Consider the following 23,800-nt stretch of genomic DNA (forward strand, 5'->3'; position numbering starts at 1 on the left):
GTTTTTGTGTTTGAGTCTAGGGGAAGGACTAGTGTAATCAGACTGTCACAAGCCTTTTCTGCCTACTTTTTACAACGGGTTAAGTTTAACAAGAATGAAGACTGTGTTGCAATTTGCTACAAAGGAGTTAAACATCTCTCTTAAATTGGTGTGGCAGAGTTTTATCTACCTGAGACGAGTACGTCATCGAGCATACCACTCCGTTGCTAGGAAGGATGCTAGACTGCATGTTGTCTGTGCGCCTCTGTAGAAGGGCAGCCCCTTTACTGAGGACTTGTCTGAGGGATTATGTGGATTGTCCACAGTGTGATTTAGTGTTGGGGAATAAAGTGAGCAGCTACTCACCTGTGCCACTGCTGCAGAGCAATCCCAGTTCAACTCCAGTCTCTAGATTGAGCTTGTTGTGAACGTTACATGAGTGCCAACCATCAGATGGCCTGATGTCTGAGTTGTTGAAAATAGTAGCGTGCTACTGGAATAACTATAGCATCTGTAAACTGAGCTAACATAGGTACTGAATAATGAATTACAAGGGAAATACAAATTTTGAAGAAAAAAATGTACATATAGATATCACTTCTTAACTCTTTCATGCTTTAAACATTAAAATTCTCTTACTGTATACCTATCTATAGTAATAGAATTTTATATGAAGAGCTGTTAGTAAAATGGAGTTATGGATATCTCAATACCGTAATAGACTGGCTATTATTGTTTGTGTAGAGGAAATCAAAGCCTTACATTCTGTTGTATTTCATGGCTAGAGGAACTCCATCTCAGAATAGTATTGGTCTGTACATTTGATCAAAAGCAAGAGTTTTCTCTTTTACTGAGAAGTTCTAGGTATGCATTATGTGCTTTGTAAGCCCCATTGTGCCTGTGTCCTATACAAAACTTAATTATTCTCTATTAATTATTCTCTGTTACTTTATCTTCTCTTCATTAACCTGTTTGTTTGCTTTTCATAAGACTGGGTGGTCAGCTCTGCAGAGCAGGAATAGAGAGTCTAATTCTGCACAGCACCTAATCTGATCAGACTCTGATCCTTATCTAGGTATTGAGACACCCTTGGACAGCCTAGAAAGTGATGCACCTAACCTGCTGATTTTTTTTAGTATCTGCACTTAAAATATTTTTTTCTTGGAGATTAGGGGAGGAAACAGATGTTTCAGGTTCTGATATGTTACTGACCAGATTTACCAAAGGTCTGTCCTCGTTTGGTAAAGAGAATGAAGTTCCCTTGATTAATTTTAATGTGAGATCCTAGCAAAACAAACAAGCGAAGAGAAATAGACCTCTGGAGTACTCTATGATAAGTCATCAGGAGTAGGAGAGACATGTCTGTCTCTCTCACTCTGAAACATCATCTGGTCTGCCCTGTCTTCTCACATATAATCCAGTATTTAAGAAGTGGAGAGGAATTGGACATTTCTTTTCATTCTCTTCTTTAATTCAAGTCTCTATCTTTAGCCCCTTAAGATGTTTTATTATTAATATTCTGTTGTGTGTTATCCTTCAGCAGTGGGAGAGTTGACAACTCCAAATATATTCTTAACATTTACTTCTCTCATTTTTTTTTTTCCCCCCCCAGAGCTTGTGTTATCTTGGGTGTCATATTCCTCCTGTCATCTATATGTATTGTGATCAAAGCCATCCACGATCTTGCGAAGAAGGTGCTTCCAGAAGTGGTAAGGTGATTCATGTTCTTTAAAATGTTCTCTTTATTCCCTACACTGCCCGTGAGAATGAGAAAGGCCAGTGTCTCCTTTCAACAAGCCCCGTTGAACTCGGTGAAGCTGTAGCAGGTGCATTTCCTGCCTGGCTGCACGTACTGGTCCTATCTTCAAGCAGTATTTTGTTCTTATGTGATGGAGTCTAATCTTTATGGGTTTTTATAGGCTTGATCCCATCTCTTCTCCATGGTTACCTTTATGGGCCAAATCTTTCTCAGCATAATCACTTAAAGCTTTTATACGGGACTGCAGGATTTCACTTACAGAGAGGAGGTCTCTCTGGGCATAATGAAAGTAGTAGGATTTTATGAGGAGAATGTTTCCACAGTTTTCTACTCCAATGGCTTCAGTATTTTATTTTTAATGTGGAAAAAATGTATTTTTGGATTGTATTTTTTTGTTTTCCAGCTCTTGCCTCCAATTCCAGAGCCATGTACGAGTAGCAGGAATGAAACAGGTGAGGGGAGCATGCTGGGTGAAAGAGCTGGCTTTTTGACTGGCTCACCATGGAGCATCACAAAGGGCTTTTTTCCCGCTCTCTGCTTTCTTTTGGTTATGAAAGCCAGCCCCTACCTGGCCTATAGAGCAGCTCTCCCCAGTGGCCTTTCTCTCAGCTCTGCTCTGTCCTGTCCTGCTTGCTTCCTTTCAGTACTGGGTATTAACTTCCCTGAGCTCTACTCATCCAAACCAGCTACTCACTGGGAGAGCCATTTGACAATGGTTCCACTCCCAGAAGATTCTTCCTAATGTGCTCAAACAAAATGAGGCTTCAGTTCAGTTATTTTATATAGAACCTGACTTGGACCTTTTTTATTCAGCCTTCATAGAGTTTGGTCTATTTCTAAATGCGTGCAGACTTTTGCATCAGGGCTTCACCCTGCCAAGTACCATTCTCAACACATCGCTAGAGAGAAACCTAAACTCCTCACTTTCAACCAGGAGATGGAGGCAGAGCTGGAAAAAAAAGCCAAAATGAAATCAGCTTGTTATCCACTGTTAGCAGTGCAGATGACCTAGTGGGTCCTGTGCTCTTATGGAAAATTCCAAGAAGCAGTAGTTTAGCAAAATTTGGGCAAAGATGACTAGCATAGCAAAAACCCGTGAACTAATGCATTACTGAATTGCAGCCAGGTGTGTTGTTTGACCGCAGGTGATTCATGTTCTTGTTGCATTTTGCTTTTCCTCTTTTCCAGTCTTCATAATTTACTGCCTCCTTGGCTCTGCCAGCATAACAACACATGTAGTTGTTCACCAGCCTGGTTCTGTCAAAATGATCTAGGTTAACTTAAACACTTTTAATAGTCAGTTCTTAAACTCAACCAAAACACTGTGACAGAACCAGGTTAGGTAGTGAACATAGATGCCATTGTGCCAGTAAGGCTGAAGGAGATCCTGATCAGGGTGAGGGGAGACCCTGCAGTGATGGCCAGCTAAAGGACAGCCTCTTAACTTGACTGTACCCAGACAGTGTGTCTGGCTACACTCTGACTCCATAGTGAGAAAATGAAATACATAGTCTTGACTCTGTGAAGCGGAAGTAAAGTAAGAAGGGAGGCTGCAATAACAGTTAAAACACCCATCTGGTGAATTTGTGGTAGTGTAGATGAGATTAATTTGGATGTCTCAGTCTACTTCACTGTGGGCAAATGCCCTAAGAATTCCAGCAGTAAGAAAAAAAGTTTAAAAGGTGTGTCATCTTATCTCACTCTTCCGTCATTACAGGTACTGTCTACAGGTGAGGGCTGTGTTTCTTACGTGGGGATAAATGTCTCCTATTTGCAGCATCAAAGTTATTTATGACTTGTAGACATGTTGTACTTCCTAATGTTTAATTTTTGAAACGCATTTACAGCAGGAAAGAAATATGAAATCAGAGTGACAGAAAGGTATCCCCAAAGAGAAGATCCCATTGCATTTCAGGCATCCTGTAAGAATAATCTGTGCAGATCCATTTTGTCACAGACTGCCTTGGATTCAGACTGTGGTGTGCTAACACTGCATCAAGTAGGTAAAAGTTAGGGTGGATACTGCTTACGTTTGACACGGTATCATGATAAATAAATAACTTTGTTCCTGTGACAGTTCTCGCTCAGTTAGGCACTCAAATACTATCAACAGTTTGAAAGATGTATCTGGCAGGACATGGACTGTGGCTGACTAGTGGCAGGGTAAAAGCCTCATGTACACACGTAAAGGATTTTCATACCTTGCAATTCTGCCTGGAAAGTAGGTTAGAACAAGGGATGAAAAACGATGGTGCTTCTGTTCTGTGTCTCTTAAATGACATGGCAAGGATTCTCATTTCAAAGTCTTTCAGTACATCTCACTGTGGGAAACTGATTCAGTAAGGGTTATGTGACAGGTGAAATATCTCTGTGTAGCCTAAGAATAACACTGAAAAATGGGGAGACAGAGAGAACAGCATTACTGCTGCAAGTCATGGCCAGTGAGGTATTATACCTAGGAGTTGCTACATTAAAAATAATTGGGGAAAAGGATGTTGTTTAATAGAGACCTTTTCAGTTGCTCCAGCTGTGCCTGAATCTGATGCTGATTTTCTGTTTGCGTAATGCTCCCTTAGCTGTTCTGTGTCTCAGCGGAAATAGTCATTCTTCCCAGTTGTTTGGGTCTTTGCTGATCGAGTATGTTCTCAGCTATTCTGCAGCTGCCCAGGCGATATCATTAACATCTTAGCAGAGTGGAAATCTGCTCAAATTAAATCAGTAAGGCCGAGAAGTTTCTGCCTCTACTCTTTTATCTACAGTGCTGTCTCCTACTTCTTAGACCACCAATGAACTAATTGTCAATGATACTAATTTATGTAATATCTTACCATGTAAGTTAGCTATAATGTGTGGACATATATGGAAAAATAATAGAACAGTGTTTTCTGCTAATGGCTTTTTGCACAGCAGTGAAGTAACCAGCTCTGCATCAAAATAGTGACCTGAAATATTTTCTGATGGTGATTTCTGTGTTACTGGGATTTCATATTAATGTGCTACTCTGATGCCAGGGAAGTATCCTCATGGTGTGAGCAAGAACAGAACATTAAGACCAAGGAAAGGTAGTGGAACTCCACTGGTGTCCCAAACTGGTATAAAACTAGGGTGAAGAGCTCTGCACTAGATTAAGAGGATGTATGCGTCAACATAAGTTTCACATGTGAGTCATAGTTGCATGATTCTTTTTGTACAGTTTACGTCTTTATTAGTCTTTCTTGAAGCAAAGGTCATTGAAGATGCGGGTACTTTTCGAAGTGTCTTGTGAAATTTTAGATGTGTGACTTCAATTTTAGGGGAGAAAATGTGTCTAAAACCCAACTAGAAAATGTTGCTCTCTGTGTTCAGATGCTGAACACAAAGCTAGTATTGTCAATTCCGAAGACAAAAATGGTTTGGAATGCATTGCTCTACTGTTCTTGGGGGATCAAGATTAATGTAATGTTAGTGCAGAGCAACATGACTGGCTGCATCGTTCTCAGAACTATACAGTCTCCATTTACATCTTAATTTGTGGTAAACTTTGGCAGTGTTGAAAATTGAGAGCGGTTATAATTTCTCTGGTTCATTTTAACTTGTATAAGTTTTGGAGAAAATAGTACGATATGGACAAGTTTAAGTTCAGAAATGAACCAGAGCAAGCAATTAAGTATCTGCTTGCTAATTGTAAGGTGGTATGATTAAAATCCTAAAAGCATAGTCAGTCACTTCTGAATAATTCTGGATCAATTATATAAAGTTCATTGTATTTCTTGTTGCATATAAGATACATCAGTTACGTGTCTGTCAGTTCTTAATATGCATGTAGCAAGAAAGATTTTCTTGGAAAGAATTTACGAGATCTTTAATGTAGAGATTTTGTTGTCCTTGCAGTAGATCTCAGAGTTGCTTTCATGAAAATACTACCAATAAGAAAGGATATAAAATTCACATGACTAAGAATTAATTTGAAATGCTTTTTCAAATGTTTTGAACGTAGATTTTCCTTTACTTATGTGGACATTTAGAAACAGGAGTCGTCAGTATTGTTGTAATTTCATATGATGATTTCAGCCACAGGTCTGATGATCCTCACCAGGATTTGGAGAACCAAAAGGAGAATGACAGGTTTACACATTAATGGCACTTCCAGCTCGACTACCCCATCCTGTAAGGGGCTTAAATGTCCACGGTTTCTTGTTAGACTGCAGAGAGATGCTACTTAATTTACAGGACAGGAGCTCAGGTTTAGCTCAGTCAGGCATTTTTCTGTCACCTAGTTGAATTCTCTTTTATTCCATGCCGAATGTAATTTTGCTGAACACTGTGACTGACAGCACTCCTGGTCTGCACTGACATAGAAGAGAGGACAGTTAGAGCTCCTGACTTCCTGTATTTCTTATTACTGCTTCCGCCTTTCTTTTCTGCTTTTTGTTTGTTTTACCTCTTTCTATGTGTTAAGTAAAAATAAATAATAAGTAGTGTATGTCACTACACATGTTTTCAGCACAGGGAATATTTTTTGTAATGCTTTCGAATGCTTCAAAATCTTAGGAAACACAGAAGTGTATTTCTCCTTTTGGTTCCCTTGCTTGATATGCCAAGGGCCGTAGTTAACTTTGAAATAGCCTATAAGGCAGGATATGGATGACTAGGTAGATTAATTGGTTTAAAATATGGATAAGTTTAATGATAAGTGTTTGTCTAGAATTTGACTCCTGGTAGTGTGTGTGTTTTCTATATGTGACAGCAACCGTGGCTGTACTGAGTTACCACCTTTGGTTATCACTGACTTTCTTCATACCTTTTGTTTTAGTTTTATCTCCATTTTTAGATGAGGAAGTCTGAAAATCCAACAGTATTCAAGGTATAGGGGTCACCAGGGATTTACACAGTATGTTCATTTTTGCAAATTACTACTGAGCGCTGAATTGATATTTTTACAGAACTTTCAACTGTAGATTCCATCTCCTGCAGTTAACAGTAAGTTCAGAAATTGTCATTATTACGTAAACTTAGGGTTTTCCCTGTGCACAGTACTTGATATTAATTATAATATAAAAATAAGCCTGCCCTGAAAAATGACATTCTGTGTCAGGAGAGTTGGCCAGTGAACTAATTATACACTTACTATATAATTCTGTATTTGTATTAACTATAGACTTCTTACTATCATGGGGAAAAGTTTCTTTTCAAGTAATTGAGATACATATTAATCCTCAGGGTTCAAAATACCATCCCTTGTACTAGCATTTTCAATATTTGTGATGTAGAGCAATGTTTTCCAACAGCTGATCCAGAGAATTTTACTGCTTACTGTGTTTTTAAATTAATTAACTCATGAAGTCGTGAATTACAGGGTTGATGATAAGGTAAATGTAGGAGAAATATTGCAACCAAAGGGAGCTATTTGTAAAAAAGTCTGGAAACCGCCCATACTGAATATATGCAGTGAGAAGGGTAATGGATTTTTTTCTCCCACATCTTTTAAGCTTTGGATATTACATTTTCTGATGCTCACTAAGAGTATTATGGGTCTCTGATTTTTGGACCAAGGAGTAAATGATGAGAATAAAGCTTTCATGTCCCTTCCAGAGAGGATCTGTCTGTCATGTAACCTTAACTTGAATTTGCAGAGATGCTTAATTTTCCTTTGGAGGCAAATTTGTGTGGGGGTGTGTGTATGTAGATGCAGTTTCTGCATGCATCAACACATACGTGCAAGTCACTTTCTTTATCAAGCTGTGACCTCCATTCTCATTTGCCTGAAAATATTTTTAATTAAAGCTTTCTTATTTTGTGAATTTAGAGATGTGATGACATTTTCCACTTCTCTTGGAACATGTTGGTTTTGAAGGAAATCTTACTGTTTCTCTCCTGTTTTTATCATATAACTAGGATGCTTAGATATTTGAGTAAGATTTCCTGTAAAAAGTAGGTGTACGTGTGCTGTATAGAGCCCTTACAGTGCCCCCAGCCCTTCCCAGAATTTTTAAGTGACACTGTCTTAGATTTTCTATGCATGTGCTGTACAGTGGACCTACCCAAATGCTATGCATATGTTTGCAATGAGGAGTAGCTGTGAACATCCTATTGTACACCTGGAAAACTTGAAAAAATATGGAAAGATCACAAAATCCAACGAAAACAATATTTTTTACAGGGAAGAGATATGTGCCATTCATGTGTGGGAACCTTACTGCTACAAATCCCACATCTTTCTGATTTCTTCTCCTATTTTTTTATATAGCTGTGAATTTCTTATATTACCGTGAATCTTTATTCTTTGAGGGTCTGCTTCAGCGTGACATGCTGCAGTTGTTATTTCAGTTTCATATTCTTGACCCCTAAGGAAATATTTTTCGTTGATCAGATCTTTCTCTTTTTTTTTTCTCCCTCTCCCCTTGCTTCTCATTTCTTTGTTCCTAATGCACTTGCTGGAAATGTTAGAAGAAGTAGGCCAGCTGCTCTTCTTTCTCGGGTGTTTGGAATTAAGATTTCTGATAATTTTAGCTGTTGTTCAATACACCTGACTTACAAATCTAATCAGTATTAGACATTTGGAATAGAAAACCTTAATTCCATTTACCCTTCCACTTAATTTTAAATGAATATTTCTTAGATCATGTAATTTAAGGGTTTTTTTCTACAATGTTGAGTGTTGAACCTAAAATAGAATCAGTTCTTGTTGGCTCAGAAGTGATTTACTATGGTATTTTCCCCTGAGCTATCAGATGCAGAATATTTCCCCTATTGTTACTCGCAGCATTTGTTCTCCAACCTATGTTAGCCATAATAAGATAATTCCCACTAGGAAAAGGAATTATCATTCCTTTATTGAAGTTTCAGAGCGCTATATCCACAGCCAGTGCTGACCCTGAGGATTTGGTTACATTTCATTACAAATTAGGAGGAATAGTGATATTGCATATTGTTGATGACATCATTCTTGGATTTCTGTGTAAATTTTAGTGATTTTTTTTAATGTTTTGTTAATATATCGGGAAAGGAGTTTAAAACTCAAATTAAGCATAAGTTTCAAGCATTGTTTTGTGTTTGCATTTGCTAGTGTTAATACTTGTCACGTCCCTGATAAAAATCCTTTTTCATTTGCCCCTTTACCTTCTTTGTGTCGATTACTATATATTCTTGGATATAAATACAATTCAAGTGTAAATTGTGTATTTTATTTTGACTGTTGCCACAAAGAATTTGCAAAACTTTTCTTGTTTATTAAAGAAGGCTAAAAAAACCCAACCCAGCCACACTGAGAATGACTGTTTTAATTTCACCTGGGGTTGTAAATCAATATCCATTTACTATTCAGTTACTGCTTGCATTTCCCTAGGTAATAGTATAACACATGTAATGTCAATGCAGTTTGGCATTTGTCCTCATTAGTATGGCAAAGGACACTTTTTTGCGAGAGTAAGCAAGCATCATGCCATATTTCTGACATTTCCTGCAGAACAAAGAAGGAAAAATATAATCAGTTTGTGTACAGAAGATACGCAGCATATCTGATGTGGCGCCTCCAATGCTTTTATAAATGAAATCACTTGAAAGATTAGGCTGCGTGTAATTCTAGCATATATTATTGATTACAGTTGAAATGGGAAGCTAGGGGTGGCACAGTGTAGCTTTATGAGTTCTAATTTATTTACTAATTTAATCATTTATAACAAATACATCATAAATATATTTAACAATGTCAACAGTTGAATGATAGGTCAATAGCATTAGAACAAATAATACATGTGTCTATATATACATAATATATGTCCTTATACATACTTACCTGTACATTTCTAATCTCTCATATATATATATATTATTGCTTACCATTTCAAATCAAAGTACCATATGCATTAATTATACATTAGAATCCTGTTTTATAATTGTTCCCTATTATGTATGGTTTGGTGTTTGGCCTTAAACAATTAATTTAACCCTAAAATACATGTACTTCTTAAAGGTTGGCGAGAATGTTGTGGATACGTGAACTAGCTAGTAAGCCAGGGTTAGGAAAAACATGTCAACTACACTTCAGTCTTTGCTCAAGTGATTGGTGGGAAGTCTTGTTTTCAGAATTTACCACACAGTGATAAGAAATGAAAGCTGGCAACTGCTAGCCACTTGGTAGGTTATGTGAAGTGTCTTGCTGGTCGCAATCCCCTGCTAACTGGAGAAATGACAGTCACACTAGAGAGACACTTCCAAGGGTGGACAAATAGCATTTTAAATTATGTTTTATAGCTGTTTGATGCTAAAAAAATGTAGATGAAAATGGGAAGCACGAGTGATCTTAGAGTTTCAAGCAGACCCTTTGCAGGAGTCCTGAGGTCACCTAAGGTAGTTGTCTGGAGTTCACAGCCCCTTGGTTCCCAGCCCTGGTGCCCCCATCATGGCATTCAGCACACCCTGTCTTTGTTATCTGTTTCTTGAAGAATTGTTCTGCACTGTGGAATTGCTTTGTCACAGTGCTTTAGCACCAAGTATACAAGTTCAAACATTCCTAAGGGTTGGTTTTTGGTTTTTGTTTTTTGTTTTTTTTTTTTTGTGGTACTAATAATAGATCTTTATATCTCCATGTGAAGAGACTGTCTCCTACTTGAGTCAGACACTGGGCTGTCAGTTTGTTTTCTGACAGTGAAGTGCAATTAAAACTCTTGTCCCTTTTGAAGTTAGCTGGTGAGAGAGACCCTCCGGCTTCCCAGAAGCTCCCTCTAGACTGATTACATAAACTATTTATTACTTTGGAGAAAGTGTGATAGAGATTTGGACTTTTTTTTTGTTTGTTTTTTAAATGTTTGTGTTAGAAACATCTCCATTCCTACCTATATAAAAAGAATCGTTCAGGAGGAGAGGGGCAGGGGAAACCAGTCCTTTCTGATTAAGTAACGTGCTACACAGAGTGGCTTTTAGTGATCCAGACGCAGATGACACGAGAGCTGCTGAGGGACATGGAGGAGTGGGAGGCAATGGGAAGCATGTGGAGGTGGAGATGGGGATCAGGGTGGTAGCAGGCCCTAATGGGCACTGGGGAGGACAGTGACCAGTCACCTGGACTGAAGAAGAGTCATTGTCAGGACCTGTGAGACAGATGGTGAGTTGCTGAGGTGGGCAAAATTAATATTTAACAACACAAACTCAGCTCAGTTTGGGCTAGCCATGACATCACTTCTGTCAGCAACATCTGTAGTGTTCCAGAAACATGTCCCTACCTCCTCAGGTGAGATGAGCAAGGCTCAGCAGAGAAGAGGTACAACACCATGAGACACTGGCTTCACTGAGAAGGTGGTATCAGTAATTCCCAGCTCCTGCAGGAGTGAGGATGTGGTTCAGCCTTTGGCCAGTTCCTAGAGGAAGCTAAAAAGAGGGCAGAAGAGTGGAAAGAAACCTGCAGCTGTTGTAGGGCAGGAGAAGCTTGTTTTGAGGTCATGCTGGAATGAGCTATCAAGGAGGGCCAGAGAGGAGGATCGTATGTTGATTTTAATCATAATATTATGTGTTGTGACCACTGGGGAGGAACACCAAACATGCCTTCTTCCTCCCATACTGATGAATGGTACTCAGTGCTGTACACTTCAGGGGAAGTGAGAATATGTTTACATCCCAGAAGTGGAAGTGACAGGACTGTAAAGGAGAGGGGGTGGAGGGGAGTTGGTAGAAGTAATATACAAAATCAGGGCAAAGTTTTAGGGTCAGAATTAGTGAGATGCATTCTAGGAAAAGATTAGGATCACAAATCAGCCGAAATCTCCACCTAATAAGCCAAGCCCTGAAGCATCCCCTGTGGCTTTTTTTTTTTTAGCTCTACAGTTGATTCAGAAAGAGATCAAAGTCACATCATCATCATCAACAAATTTTCCTTAAGCCATAAGTTTACTACTGCTTTTGGTGAAATCCTTGAAAGCGGGGACAGAACTCTTGTCACGTTTTGAAGACCCATCTTTTCAGCTGCGCTGGTGGGGACAATGTATTTGGATAAAGTGTAGGAAAGCTGCCTGCTGACCTCTATTATTCCTTTTCTAGGGCCAAATGAAGAGCAGCCTGGGAAAGCTTTCTTTTGGGAAACTGTCACAGCATAAATTCTTGCATAAAATAAATTTTAAATAGGGACATTGTAGCTATTGGAGTGCTGTGTAATGATATGGCAGTCCAGGATGGGCACCTTGCTTTACGTACAGTGCTGTTTTATACATTAAGCCATCTAATAAGATATATGCATCCTTTAATTATGGTCTCATGTACAGTGTAGTAGTAATGAGGGAATATGATGAAAAGAAATGGAAATGGAAAGAGCTTTTATTTACCATGCTGAGAAGCCTTTATCATATGGAAATGATCAGGATTTAAATTTTTATCATCTGTCACAATTTGCTGCTTGCTTTAATTAAAATAACACCAAGGATGTGTACAGTGAGTCTGGTTAGATGTGCTTCATGCTCTTAATGACTGTCAGATGGGAAGGCAAGAGGTACTGAGAGGGCAGGGCTGCGGGAAGATCCGGAGGGAGATGGTGCCAGATGGCCAGGCTTATTTTATTAATTTAGATCTCCATTATGGCTTCTCTTTTCTTCATTTCTCCAAAGGATGAGTTAGTTTAATGGGAATCATTTCACAGCCACAGTATGACGTGTTTAACTCTTTGGAGCCCGTAGCACTGCAGCAAAGTGCGTGTGTCCACCGTGGGTCCCGTCGGCCAGCTGCCCCCGCAGCCCCAGCTCCAGCCCAGGTGCTTGGCCCAGAGCAGCCCTCCCTCAGGTAATTTGTTGAACCCCTCTTAGCAGGTGCTTCCTACCACCATGTCCTGACTTGTAGTGTACCAGTGCAGGCAGCCTCTCTCCTCAACTGGTTCCAGCTGCTGATCGTTGCAGTGAAGTAGTGCCAAGGCAGTGTTTTGGGCTGTTTCTCTCCTGTTGTCGCTTCACCTGCTCGGACAACGTGCCACAGGGGCTGGCCGTGCTGCTGGGCTTTGCCACGGATGTGGGCCTGATCTCTTAACACCTGCAAAACCTTCTCGTTAGTGGCAAGTAGCCTCACTCTTCTTCAAACTCTTGGGTGCCTGGACACCCAGAAAGCGTAGCAAAGTACTGAGGAAAGCGAGTTTAAAAGATTTTTTTTTTTTTTCTCTTCGGTTTTGTCTTCATGCACCGTGCACCGAGTTACTGCGGTGTCTGCCGCCTCCCCGTGGCTGCTGCGAAAAGCTGCAGACAACTGGAGAGTGATTTGGGATATGATTTAGATTTAAGGGTTTAGAGCTGAAAGAAGGAATATCGTTTTCTGAAAAGCTGTTTGGCACAGTCTAAAGCACGAAACTACTGAGACGTTTACATTAAGAGCAGGGTTTTTTAATTTATTCCCTTTCCGTGTCCACTGTGATAACAAAGGAGCTTTGATTTGTCAGGTCTGCATCATCAGTGGTTATTAGGTTAGTATTAGCAACCAAATGAGCTTGTCTTCTGTTATTCAATGAAAAAAACCACTAAACTTATGAAGATTTTTCTAGTTCCTGAATTCTCTGTAAAAAGTCTGTTCATTAATTCACTTTATGAGTTGATTCAGAATCTGTGTCACGTGTAAGTCATTCTTGTATTCTAGTAAAGCAGCTAGACTAATTTTGATCACAGCTGTATAGCTGAAAGAAATGGCAAGGTGCATTTCCACATACTGTGAGTTTAGTGACACATCCAGGAAAAAAACCTGAATTCACCCCGAAAATCTATGGTACATGCCATGACAAGAGGAAAACAAACCAGCTCAAAATAATGTGCCATGCAGAGGATAAAAACTTGCACAGGGAATAAAGCATAACATTTTCAAGATTCTGAATTAATAATTGGACTTTTGAACATCTACATCAATAATTTTCAAAATGTCTTGTATTGGTATTCATAGTTTTTTCCAGACTATGTGAATTTGTAATTGTTTGCAGGTCCATCCCCAAGAGTTTCATAGGTGCAGGAAAACTGCATTTTGTCAGCCCAAGGCTGACAGTAACATAACTTTCGATAGCAAAGTAATTTATGCTGTCACCTCTCCTGAGTGTACACCATTCAGTCCTGTGCTAATGGCAAAGCTTGTGCTTTGCTGAGGAGGAAGACAAAGACAGGAGTTAGGGATGCCTGGGAGCCATCAGCATATTTTTGAAGGGTCTGTGGGGTGATGATGAAAGAAGAGAAGTCGTGTAGTCATTGAGCACTGGCAAGTGAGATGCAAGAGAAACACAGTGTGGAACTGCTGATTATTCCATTGAGCACTTGCCTGACACACGTTGCTTGTGAAGAGCTGGGGCCTGTGCACAGCTGAGAGCACGTCAGGTTGGTGCACCCCTTTGCATTGCTCTTTTCATCCGCCTCTCGCTCACCATTTAGTGAGTCAGGGGCCTTCATGCTCTTGAGAACATCACAAGCAGGTTGGTTTGCCACGCTTACTGTTACAAATGATTAAAGTAAAAACCAAACTTGCCCATCTATGGGAAGCTCACGTTCTGTATGATAGTGGGAATGGCACTCGGGCTGCTAACTCGGCAGGTTGGGATAGAGGTGACTAGGTTGCTGGAGCATATCATTCTGCTTTAGATTATTGTGAAGTCTTATACAGATGCTGTATATTAAATATTAGGTAAAATATCTAATGAAATATTAGATGAGGTTAGATTAAAATCTCAAGACCAATCAGAATTTGTCAGGCTATCAAAATTAAGTTTTTGAGCATGCTAAATATGCATTTTTGGGAAAGATGCACAAAATTTAGAGGCATGAATTGTCAAGGAACTCAAATTTTGAGTGCTTTTTGCAAAGCTTATCTGGACTTTTAGACCCTTGTTGTCATTTCAGATCTTCTGAAAGCTTACAACTTTCTTTGCTAGCCTGACAGCAATTAAATTAGTTCTTCCCTAGCACTCCAAAATTGCCTGGGTATTTTCCAGTTGCTTTGTTAGAATAATTTTACAAATGCTTTTTATCGTACCTTTACCCAATGCTTGAGTTCTGTGTCCTCACTGCTTCTATTTTACTCTCTTTTCCTCAGTGCATTTTGTCTTAATATTCAGTATTGTACCAGGACTAGAGAGAATGAGCTCATGACTGAGACTGAATGAAGTAGACTTTGGAAAATTATATGACATAAAAAATAGCATAAAAATATATTGGATGATTTATTTAGGGATGTGAGTACATTATACCAGTAATCTAATTCCCAGTATCTTCCTAAACAGCTTTCAAAACCATTTTTTGATTTCTTTGGGTTTTGAATTGCTGCTAAAATAATGAAAATGGATGGAGCTGATGATGAATCATCATGACAGTGTTTACTAGCAACGGGGATTTTTGCCAGAGTGTTTTAATCAGTAACAGGGTCCCAATGGCACTGGCCCACTTACACCTGCAGATAAAAAAAAAAAAAAACCCACCCAAAAAAACCCCCCCAAAACTTGTTATTTCCTTATTTGTACTGATGTTGCAACACCTGAAATTAAAGCTTCTATTAAGAGTAATAAATTAATCTGTTTCAAAGCTCTGTGGTTAGATGGCAGGCAAGCATGCTAAGAGCTCACTTGGGTCTTTCTGCACAGCCCATGGGCTGATGTACCTCGGCGGGGAGAAGGAGTCTCCCTGTAGGCACTTCGTTGCAGTGCCGGAGTTTCAGTGCCCAGGAGTGTTTCCTCCCACCCCAACCAAACACAGAATAGTCAGCAGAAAGAGGTAGGTGCCTCCAGATGACCTTTTAAAGAATGTGTGTTAAACAGTAATTACTCTTATTTGCCCTACATAGACACACAGCTTTTTGTTGAGGGAGCCTACGGAGCCTGTGTTACACATTCCAATTAAGCAATGTGGATATTTTTGTAGCTGTGAAATGCAAGTCCATGGAAAGTTTATTTTCTAAGAAAGAGCTAAACCTGACTGCACATCAGTATTAAAACTCTTATGGATGTAGCTTGGATCAGCCTTTACTGTAGAAGAAGGAAACCAAACAAAACCAAAGCAAGCAACAATCAGAAAGAATATTAAATGGTTATTTCTCACACCAAAAATCAACAAAGGTCTGGTAAGTGAGATTCTGCTCTCAAGCCTTTATCCTGCATGCAGAGACTTCATTACTGATTGCATTAAACACTGGATTACTAGGCAGTCTGCAGCCCGCCCTGCAGGTATAAAACCTCCTGATTCTGAGGAGTTTGGGTCAATTCAAAATTTGTTGCTTTGAACTGTCATTAATTATGCTTGCAAAAGCAATTACAGACAACAGTATAAGCAAAATAAGCACCAGCTGTTGTGAACGTCATAACTCAGGAAATTTTTTCTCAGGTTGTGTACTTCAGTGGCACAAATAATTGCACAATAACTACTACTATTTGTCATTTAGTATATGGGGCATGACCAGAAGATATACTAATGTCTGACATCTTTTCTTTCAGGATGACTTTCTGTATAGTGTCTCCGTTTTAAGTGGAATCCTTTGCACTGTCTTGGCAGTAATCAAATTCATGCTGGGAAAGGTCCTTACAAGCAGAGCACTGATAACCGATGGTGAGTGTGAAGTTGATCCTGCTGCTTTTATACTTTTCCAGGGAATGTTGTAGACACAGAGGATACTAGTGACCCCCACACGAGGGCAACCGTGAAAGAGTATGGAAATAAAAGTCACTGGAAAATGGAAGAAAAACCCCAAACAGTAGAACAGTCTGTGGTACCATTAGCCTCTTTTATAGATACCTCAGCTGAAATGGGTGCGTCTGGTGGAAGTCAAACAGTTAATGTGTGTGTGGATAGTAAGCAATAATAGAGAGTTAGAGGTAGTGCATATAATAAATTAGGTGAGTGTCAGTCAGAGGTTACACTACAGAGTGGGGATATGGCACCAATTTATATAGCATTGGTTGTCACATCTGTCCTCACTGCCTATGCCTGGTAAACAATTTCATCTCTGCAGCAAGTCTGTTGCAGAAAATGCCTCCCTGCCTTGAGCAGGAATCACTTCCATCACTCATACGTACTCCCTATAGACATAATTTGCCACTGTAGTGCATTTCCTGCCACTCAGTAATGCTGGTGGAGCATTGCATGTGTAAAACAAAGCCTTTGCCTGCCTACTGCCTTCCTCCTCTGGCCCCGCCGGAGCTCGGCACAAGGTGAATCTCACCCTCTGTATCCTCAGAAGACCTCACTGCCATTGCTCTGTGGGCTCGGGTGTGTAACACCTGACTGTTGCTGAGCTTAAAGGTATGTTTAAAGAGGTGCACCTCTTACTGACAAGGCTCAGGCTTGTGAATCTCCAGAAAGCCACAGGGATCTACTCTGCAAACAAGTGAGGCCACAGCGATGGCAGAGATTTCACAGTGCCCTACAAATCTCTACCAGTTTTTATCTGCAAGCACAGGACAGTTTGAAATACTCTGTAAACATACACGGTAGGGTGTTAATGATTCATGGCTTGTGGTACATAAATTATTTTAATCAGCTAAAGATTTCACTTGAAGGAAATTGAATTTTCACCTTACTCTAGGGATACATACAATTGCTTTATTTTAGGTAACTTAAACATACTCAGAATTTTTTTTGGTGATGTGTGATAACACATATTATGAGTATTTATATTTTATATCATCCCACTTAAATAAATACTTCATGAGTATTTATATTTTAAATACAAAATAAGCAAAAAATGAATCAAAACAGCAGTGCGGGGGTTACAACTAAGCTACTGCCTGTTCATTGATCTTATTTACTATTAGCTCTGCCACTCTAGCCATTTTGAAAAAAAAAAAAATTTTTTTTTCTAACCTGCAAAAAGGATTCTGGAAAGGGACCTGGGAACTACGGACCAGTGAGTCTGACTTCCTTCGCTGTCAGAGTGTAAGTGGGCCATGGCGACCGTTTCAGAACTGTGTCTAGGCAGGCGAAGGATTAACCCTCCCTTTAAAAAAATGTAGCTTGCTTTTGAAACAGAACAGTTTTTTCAGACAAAATATTAGGTGAAAAATTCCTGAATAACTCTAACTCTGAATTGGTCTCCTGTATGGCACAGAAATCTCTTCCCCCATAATTACATCCTTGTGCTAATTATATTGCTTCTGAGCTGGAGATTGCTCGTTCTTTGATTAAAAAAATTAGGGAATAAAGTATACAATTACCTCGGTCTGGTTTTTATCTCTCTTTTCTCTCCTTCAGAACTATCTTAGAAAATGTAGGAGGCTGATCTTGCTGTGTGTGGTTAAATATCTTCTTTCACAGGATATATTTACATATATACTTGATTTATTAACAATCAGGAGGAGACAGTGTGATTCAGCAGCTGAGACAGATTTAGCCCTCCCTTGCATATCTTTTTTTAGTGTTTTCTGTTTCCTGCTAATTTACCTCCTGCGATCACTGGCTATAGACCAATAAACTGTTTTGAGTAACAAGAGCATACATTTTTCTTCCTGAAAAATAGGTGTATTTTCAAAACAGCAAATTTTCTCTCATACATGTCAATCTCTATTAACAATTTTTTTAAAGAATAATTTTGTTTTAGAGTAGGACTTGACAACAATAACTCTTTAAAGCCTAAATGTATGAATCCTCGTGAGGCAAAACATTATTTGTATAATTTGTTTATAGCAAAAGCTCATGGCCTTTTGGATAATAAAACCAGCCATTTCCTATCTTGAATTTGTAACATCTCGGAGGACAAATGCAGATATGTGACAGTTAGGTGATGTCAGCCAACTTTCCTGTAGGTTTTAGATACCTGTTTCCTTCCCAGATTCAGCCACCTGTTTTTTCCTGTGCTAGCCTTATGCACATGGTATCTGGATTAATACTGCAGCCATTACATGATTTCCTGCCCCACTGGCAAAGAAAGGTTTGACTGAATGACAGTCAGGAAAAGAAAACAATTTCCTTTGTAAGTAGCTTTTAGATCATTTGGAACCATCAGCCAATAACAACAAGAAAATGTATTGTTCCTGCTTTTGCATATCATGCCAATGGATTCTGACTTAAGCAGGAGCAGGGGAAGTAACACTGGTTTAAATTTATAGCTAATTAATTTATATTTACTATTCTTTATATATTCTTTATATGTATACACACACACAAAATATATATTTCATTGACATGTATTACCAGTATAAGTTATATTGCCTGGGAATAAAAAAAAAGGATCAGGATTCTTCTAGACTAGAGTGTTGACAGAGTAATTGTGTCTATATTAGTTTAACTATACTGATATAATTAATCCAATAATCAGGCATTTACGTGCAATGCCTGTGATTCCAATGGTAGAATGCACTGCCACAGTCTAAAAAAACCCCTCAGCACCCTTTTCTTTGCAGGGCTGGAAGCCCGAAACCTTTGTATGCCTCATTCTGCCACAGACTTGCTTCCGTGACAGGGTTTCCTTTGCATTTAAATACCTACTGACAGGGATCTGGTGAATCTTAATCAAACTATCGATGGTTTATACAAGTATTTCAGCTATAGGGATACCTAGGAAAGGTCAAGTTTTAGCTCCGTCTTTCAGAAAGACTTAACATGGTTTAGGTAAGGACTGGATGTGAGAGGTCTGGATCAAAGGAGACATTCAGGAATAAGTGTCAGGTATGAGGTTGTTGGCAGTCACGGGGGATTGGAAAAAACTGGCTAAGTCCTATAAGCAGCAGCTGACTAGAGTTGACTCACCAAGCAATATAGAATGTTTCAAGTTTGATTTTTCATTTGTTAAATAATATATGTATCTACCAAATGAATGCATCATCAGTGACACTTTTTTTGTGTAGAACAACAGTGATGTCTTTTGGGTTATTGAGAAAAAAAAAAATCCGAAAAAGGAATTTGGGGAAAAAAAATGAACACAAGGAATGACTTAAACCCAAAAAAAGACCAGTCAAATGAGTTGAAGGAAAAATGGCATTAAGTATTCCAAAAGCTCCAATGGGAGAATTTTGAAGGGAGAACCTTGGAGGCAGAGAGAAAGGATTTAAAAAAGAAAGAGGAATCTAAAAGGATGTTCATAAAAATTATGAATAATAGATAGGAAGGTCCTGTGATATATCTAAGGCATAAATGGAAAATCCTCCTAGGATTATCCTGTATGTCTTCCCTAATGCATTCAGCAGTGTATGCAGCTCTAAGTTACAGTGCTAAATCCATGTAAATAAATATATGGAATGGGGTAAAAAGCTTCAAGAGAAGGTCTGAAATGTTACTGTGCAAAACCATTTTCCTTTTCATGAGCTCCTTGGGTTTACTGGACTCCAGTTTGCTCCTTTTCAGAGAAAGTGAGAACCTTTGGGTACCTTATGAAGTGGCCTTTGAAGTTCTAACCGGGGGTATTTGCACATGCAGCAACGGTACGTGTGTTATGAAGAGGTTCTGTGGAAGGTAACTGGGCTGCAGCAGTCGTAGTCAGGGCTGCAGCCAGCCAGCCACTCTTTCACAGCGCGAAGATACTTCGTTCGTGACGATAAATTACAAGAGAGATAAGTGCAGGTCCAATATTTTGAAGGAATATTGCTGCTTGGAAAATTAGCATCAAGAGGTGAAAGCCCTGTGAACTAAACAGCAGCTAGAGTTGGGATTTGGAACTAAACAGAGACTGAAAAAATTAGGAGTGACCAAATCAAGACACACAGTACAGAGAAGTTAATGTGAAGTTATTTATATCAGACACGACAACTGTCAGAGGTCTTAAAATACACTGGTCAGACACCAACTATTGTGTTTGATTTGTTGAAAAGAAGCGTGACAAAGACCTCTGGCTAACTGTGTGTGAACAAATTGCACCACCTCCTCCTTAATGCACAGCAGTAGCCCACAGGTGCCACTGCGTAAGGTCTGTGCTCCTCTCCGGGGTTACTGGTATGATAACACCTTGTCTCCCTACAGGTTATCTCTTCTTAGGTGAGATGGTTAAAGCAAATTTCTTAAGATATGGTTCTTCCTTCTTTTTTTTTTTTCCTTTCTAGGTTTCAACTCCCTTGTAGGTGGAATAATGGGATTTTCCATCCTTCTTAGCGCAGAAGTTTTTAAACACAATTCTTCTGTCTGGTTTCTGGATGGCAGTATAGGAGTTTTAATTGGACTTACAATATTTGCCTATGGAATCAAGTGAGTACCTCCTGCTAGCAGGTATTGCAGTATGTACAGCAGATGGGCTGTCTGTTTAATGCAGTAAGCCATAGCTCTTAAAGGCTTATATAACTCCAGTAAAATCAGTCACTGGTATTTATTAGATGAGCTGCCAATACTGGAGCAGAGTGTGTGGAAAGGGATAAAAGCTTGTGTGTCTCACATCAGTTGGGAAGAAGCCAGGACTTAAAAAGAAATCTGAATAATTTTTAGAAGACTTCTGTATACCTGAATTTGGAAGTACAGGCTTTGAAATATTTGAAAAAAAACCACAAATCCTGGATAAAAATAACTCCATGCTGCTTTTATGGAACATTTCTAAGCACTGTGTTTTTCTAGAGAAAGTATAGGTTAAAGCTGAGGTGCCCACGTTTAAAGAATGACCTTGATAGTGATTTCCATCCTAGCCCTACCCTACAGCAACTTCTGAACTGGAGGTTAGCCAGTCGTGTTTCAAACGTTGTTTCTATTGAATTTTAAGATACTTTCTTGATTCATGACACCAGAAATAGAATAAAATCAAATGAAGCTCTGCCCATGCACTTGGTTGCTGCCATGATTTCCCTGAGCTGCATGGAATTGAAGAGTTTTGCATTTTATTGCACTTTTTACCATGAGAGAAAGGGGCAGATGTAGCATCTTAGTTAACTGGAATCGTGCCTGTTGAAAAGCAGACCTTGGCCAGGCTGCAGTAAGCCATCATCTGGAAGCTGTGTGGGTTTTTTTTTTAACTTGGAAAATTAAATTAACATTTTCATGGGGAATATCATTCTTGGAAAAATAACTATAATCACTATTTCCATTGTAAAACTAGCTGTTCTGGAAAACTGTAGAGATAAATCCATACAAAAATATTTATTTAAACATACCAAATGGTGTCAGAAACGTTTTGTACAGCCACTGAAACTCATGCTACATACATGCCATCGGTCTGCTCGACAGTGCACTCAGCCATTGTGTCACCAAGACACAATGAAGGCTAGCGAAGAATAAGACTAAATTCTGTTCTGGCAACCACCCGATTTTACAGTTTGTGAAACTACTGCAATTCTCCTCTACAGTTGGGTACCTTCTTCCAGCAGCGGTCTGGTGTGAAACAGGGTGCTACAACTGTTCCTTTTCCACTAATCCCTCCATGGCTTCTCCAGCCAAGAGCGACGGCTGCTGTGCATTTCAGTTTCTCAATGCAGCTGTACGTCCAAGCTTCCTGAAGGAGAGCCCCTCTCCACACAGTTTGTTTTACGCTCCCTTTTGGACAGAATTAATTCTGGGGCAGAATTAATTCTGATCAGGAGAAAGCAAGATAAGGCTGTTACTACATGTGAGTTCTTTTTTATTTATAAAATAAATCACTATTTATAAGTAAATAGAACACCCCAGTCCCAGGGCTTTCCTGTGTCTCTGCATCAACACTCCTGTGCTTTCCTCTGCAGGTTGCTTATCGATATGATACCCCGTGTAAGGCAAACGCGCCATTATGAGATGTTTGAGTGAAGATCACACCCTCTCCTCTGTCAGGACTGTAAAACTACAGCATCGTACATTTTGGCAAGTGGTGCCAATGGTATTTTACTAAATATGCAGTTTGTTTCCCGTGGTCTGTTTTTGTTGAAGTTTGTTTTAATGGGAAATCTCTCTGTAAAACTGGCATATGTGCACACTGCTTGCAATTCAGCGAAACAGCGGCATTTTTTTTTTTCAAGTATGCTATTGATTCCTGTGACAATAGAAAACATGCAGTTTGCAGTTTTAACCCAGCTGCCATGTCGTATATTCCAGAGTGAAAGTGTTCTTAATGGTGTGATAAGCCTGTGGGTAAAGAAGTGCCATTTTCAGATCTTGTTTTTTTTTTTTTCTCCCCTGGCCTGTACTTTCCCAAACACATGCTGTAACAGAAGTGCAATCCTTGCTAACCTCTTTGGCTAACAGAGTATCCTGTGTAGAGTCTGGACACCAAGAGCTGTGTTGCTTAAAACACTTAAGTAGCTACTTCCTCCCCCCCATTCAAATAGATGCACAGAAAGAGCAGGTACAAACATTTCTGTGATCAGAGAGATACTTCATTTTAATCCTAAATTAACTGAAACTATACCTCTTCAATTCAAATTCTATTTTTTCTTAACAAGACACTGTTCATAGCTTTGCATGGACCAAACAAGCACACACAGTATTACTGTACAGACCAAAGCCCAGAAGTCGTGCAAGGAAGAGGAGCTGCTTGAGGAATGAGATTCTCATCTTCTGTTACACTATACGCAGATGTACCAGCGTGTGTGACTTTGTGGTTGCTCTGTAGTCTGACAATGGCACAGCAGTGGCTCAATCTGGTGGTGAGATGATACAGATCTATTTATTAGATTTAGATTGTCCTGTAAAGTGTTGCTCACCTTCCATCACACATCTTATAGATTACTTAATAGCAGGTTAAATTATCAAAGAATCTTGATGTATAATCAATAAAACTGGTATCTATTTTATACAGTATCTGTAAGGAACATTTGAAAACTATTTCCAGAATGTATCATAGAACAAAGTCTTCCTGTATAGCAGCCTATTAAACTGGATTCTCTGGCTATATCCATTTTCTCTTTATTTTATATATTCCAGGTTGGTTTTCACAACACAGAACCAGTATTGTTGCTTCTGTTTATCACAGGTGGATAAAAAATAGACAGGCTGCTGTCGAGTTTGAAATAGGAGCACGGTAAGTAGCCAAGTAGCCAGAAATGCCCATTTCTAGCTACACAATAGACTACATAAACTAGAGTAGCTATACAGTTAGACTGTTTGGTGATTGATGGACAGTAGGGACACTGATTTGTTTACTGGTGCCATGTGATGCTAAAACTCTGTTTCCCATATGTCACTTAGCAGGTTCTCAGCCAGATCTTTAAGGATCTTTAGTAAAAGCCAACTCCAAATGTAGGAAGAGATCACCTGAAGGTTTCACTGACCTGACAGTGCC

General features: G+C 39.3%; 1 protein-coding gene across 1 annotated transcript in view; it reads left to right on the forward strand.

Annotated features, from left to right (window-relative positions):
* TMEM163 (transmembrane protein 163) overlaps positions 1 to 23,410 on the forward strand; it is a 105,483-nt gene extending 82,073 nt beyond the window's left edge. The window contains exons 5-8 of the mRNA XM_074828605.1: positions 1,592 to 1,688; positions 16,140 to 16,251; positions 20,673 to 20,814; positions 22,269 to 23,410. Of these exons, the coding sequence (XP_074684706.1) occupies positions 1,592 to 1,688; positions 16,140 to 16,251; positions 20,673 to 20,814; positions 22,269 to 22,329 (412 nt within the window). The 3' untranslated portion in view covers positions 22,330 to 23,410. The remainder of the gene's footprint in view (positions 1 to 1,591; positions 1,689 to 16,139; positions 16,252 to 20,672; positions 20,815 to 22,268) is intronic.
* Positions 23,411 to 23,800: the final 390 nt, after the last annotated feature.

Source organism: Strix aluco, chromosome 6 (genome assembly GCF_031877795.1).
Source record: "Strix aluco isolate bStrAlu1 chromosome 6, bStrAlu1.hap1, whole genome shotgun sequence".
NCBI classification, from domain to species: Eukaryota; Metazoa; Chordata; class Aves; order Strigiformes; family Strigidae; genus Strix; species Strix aluco.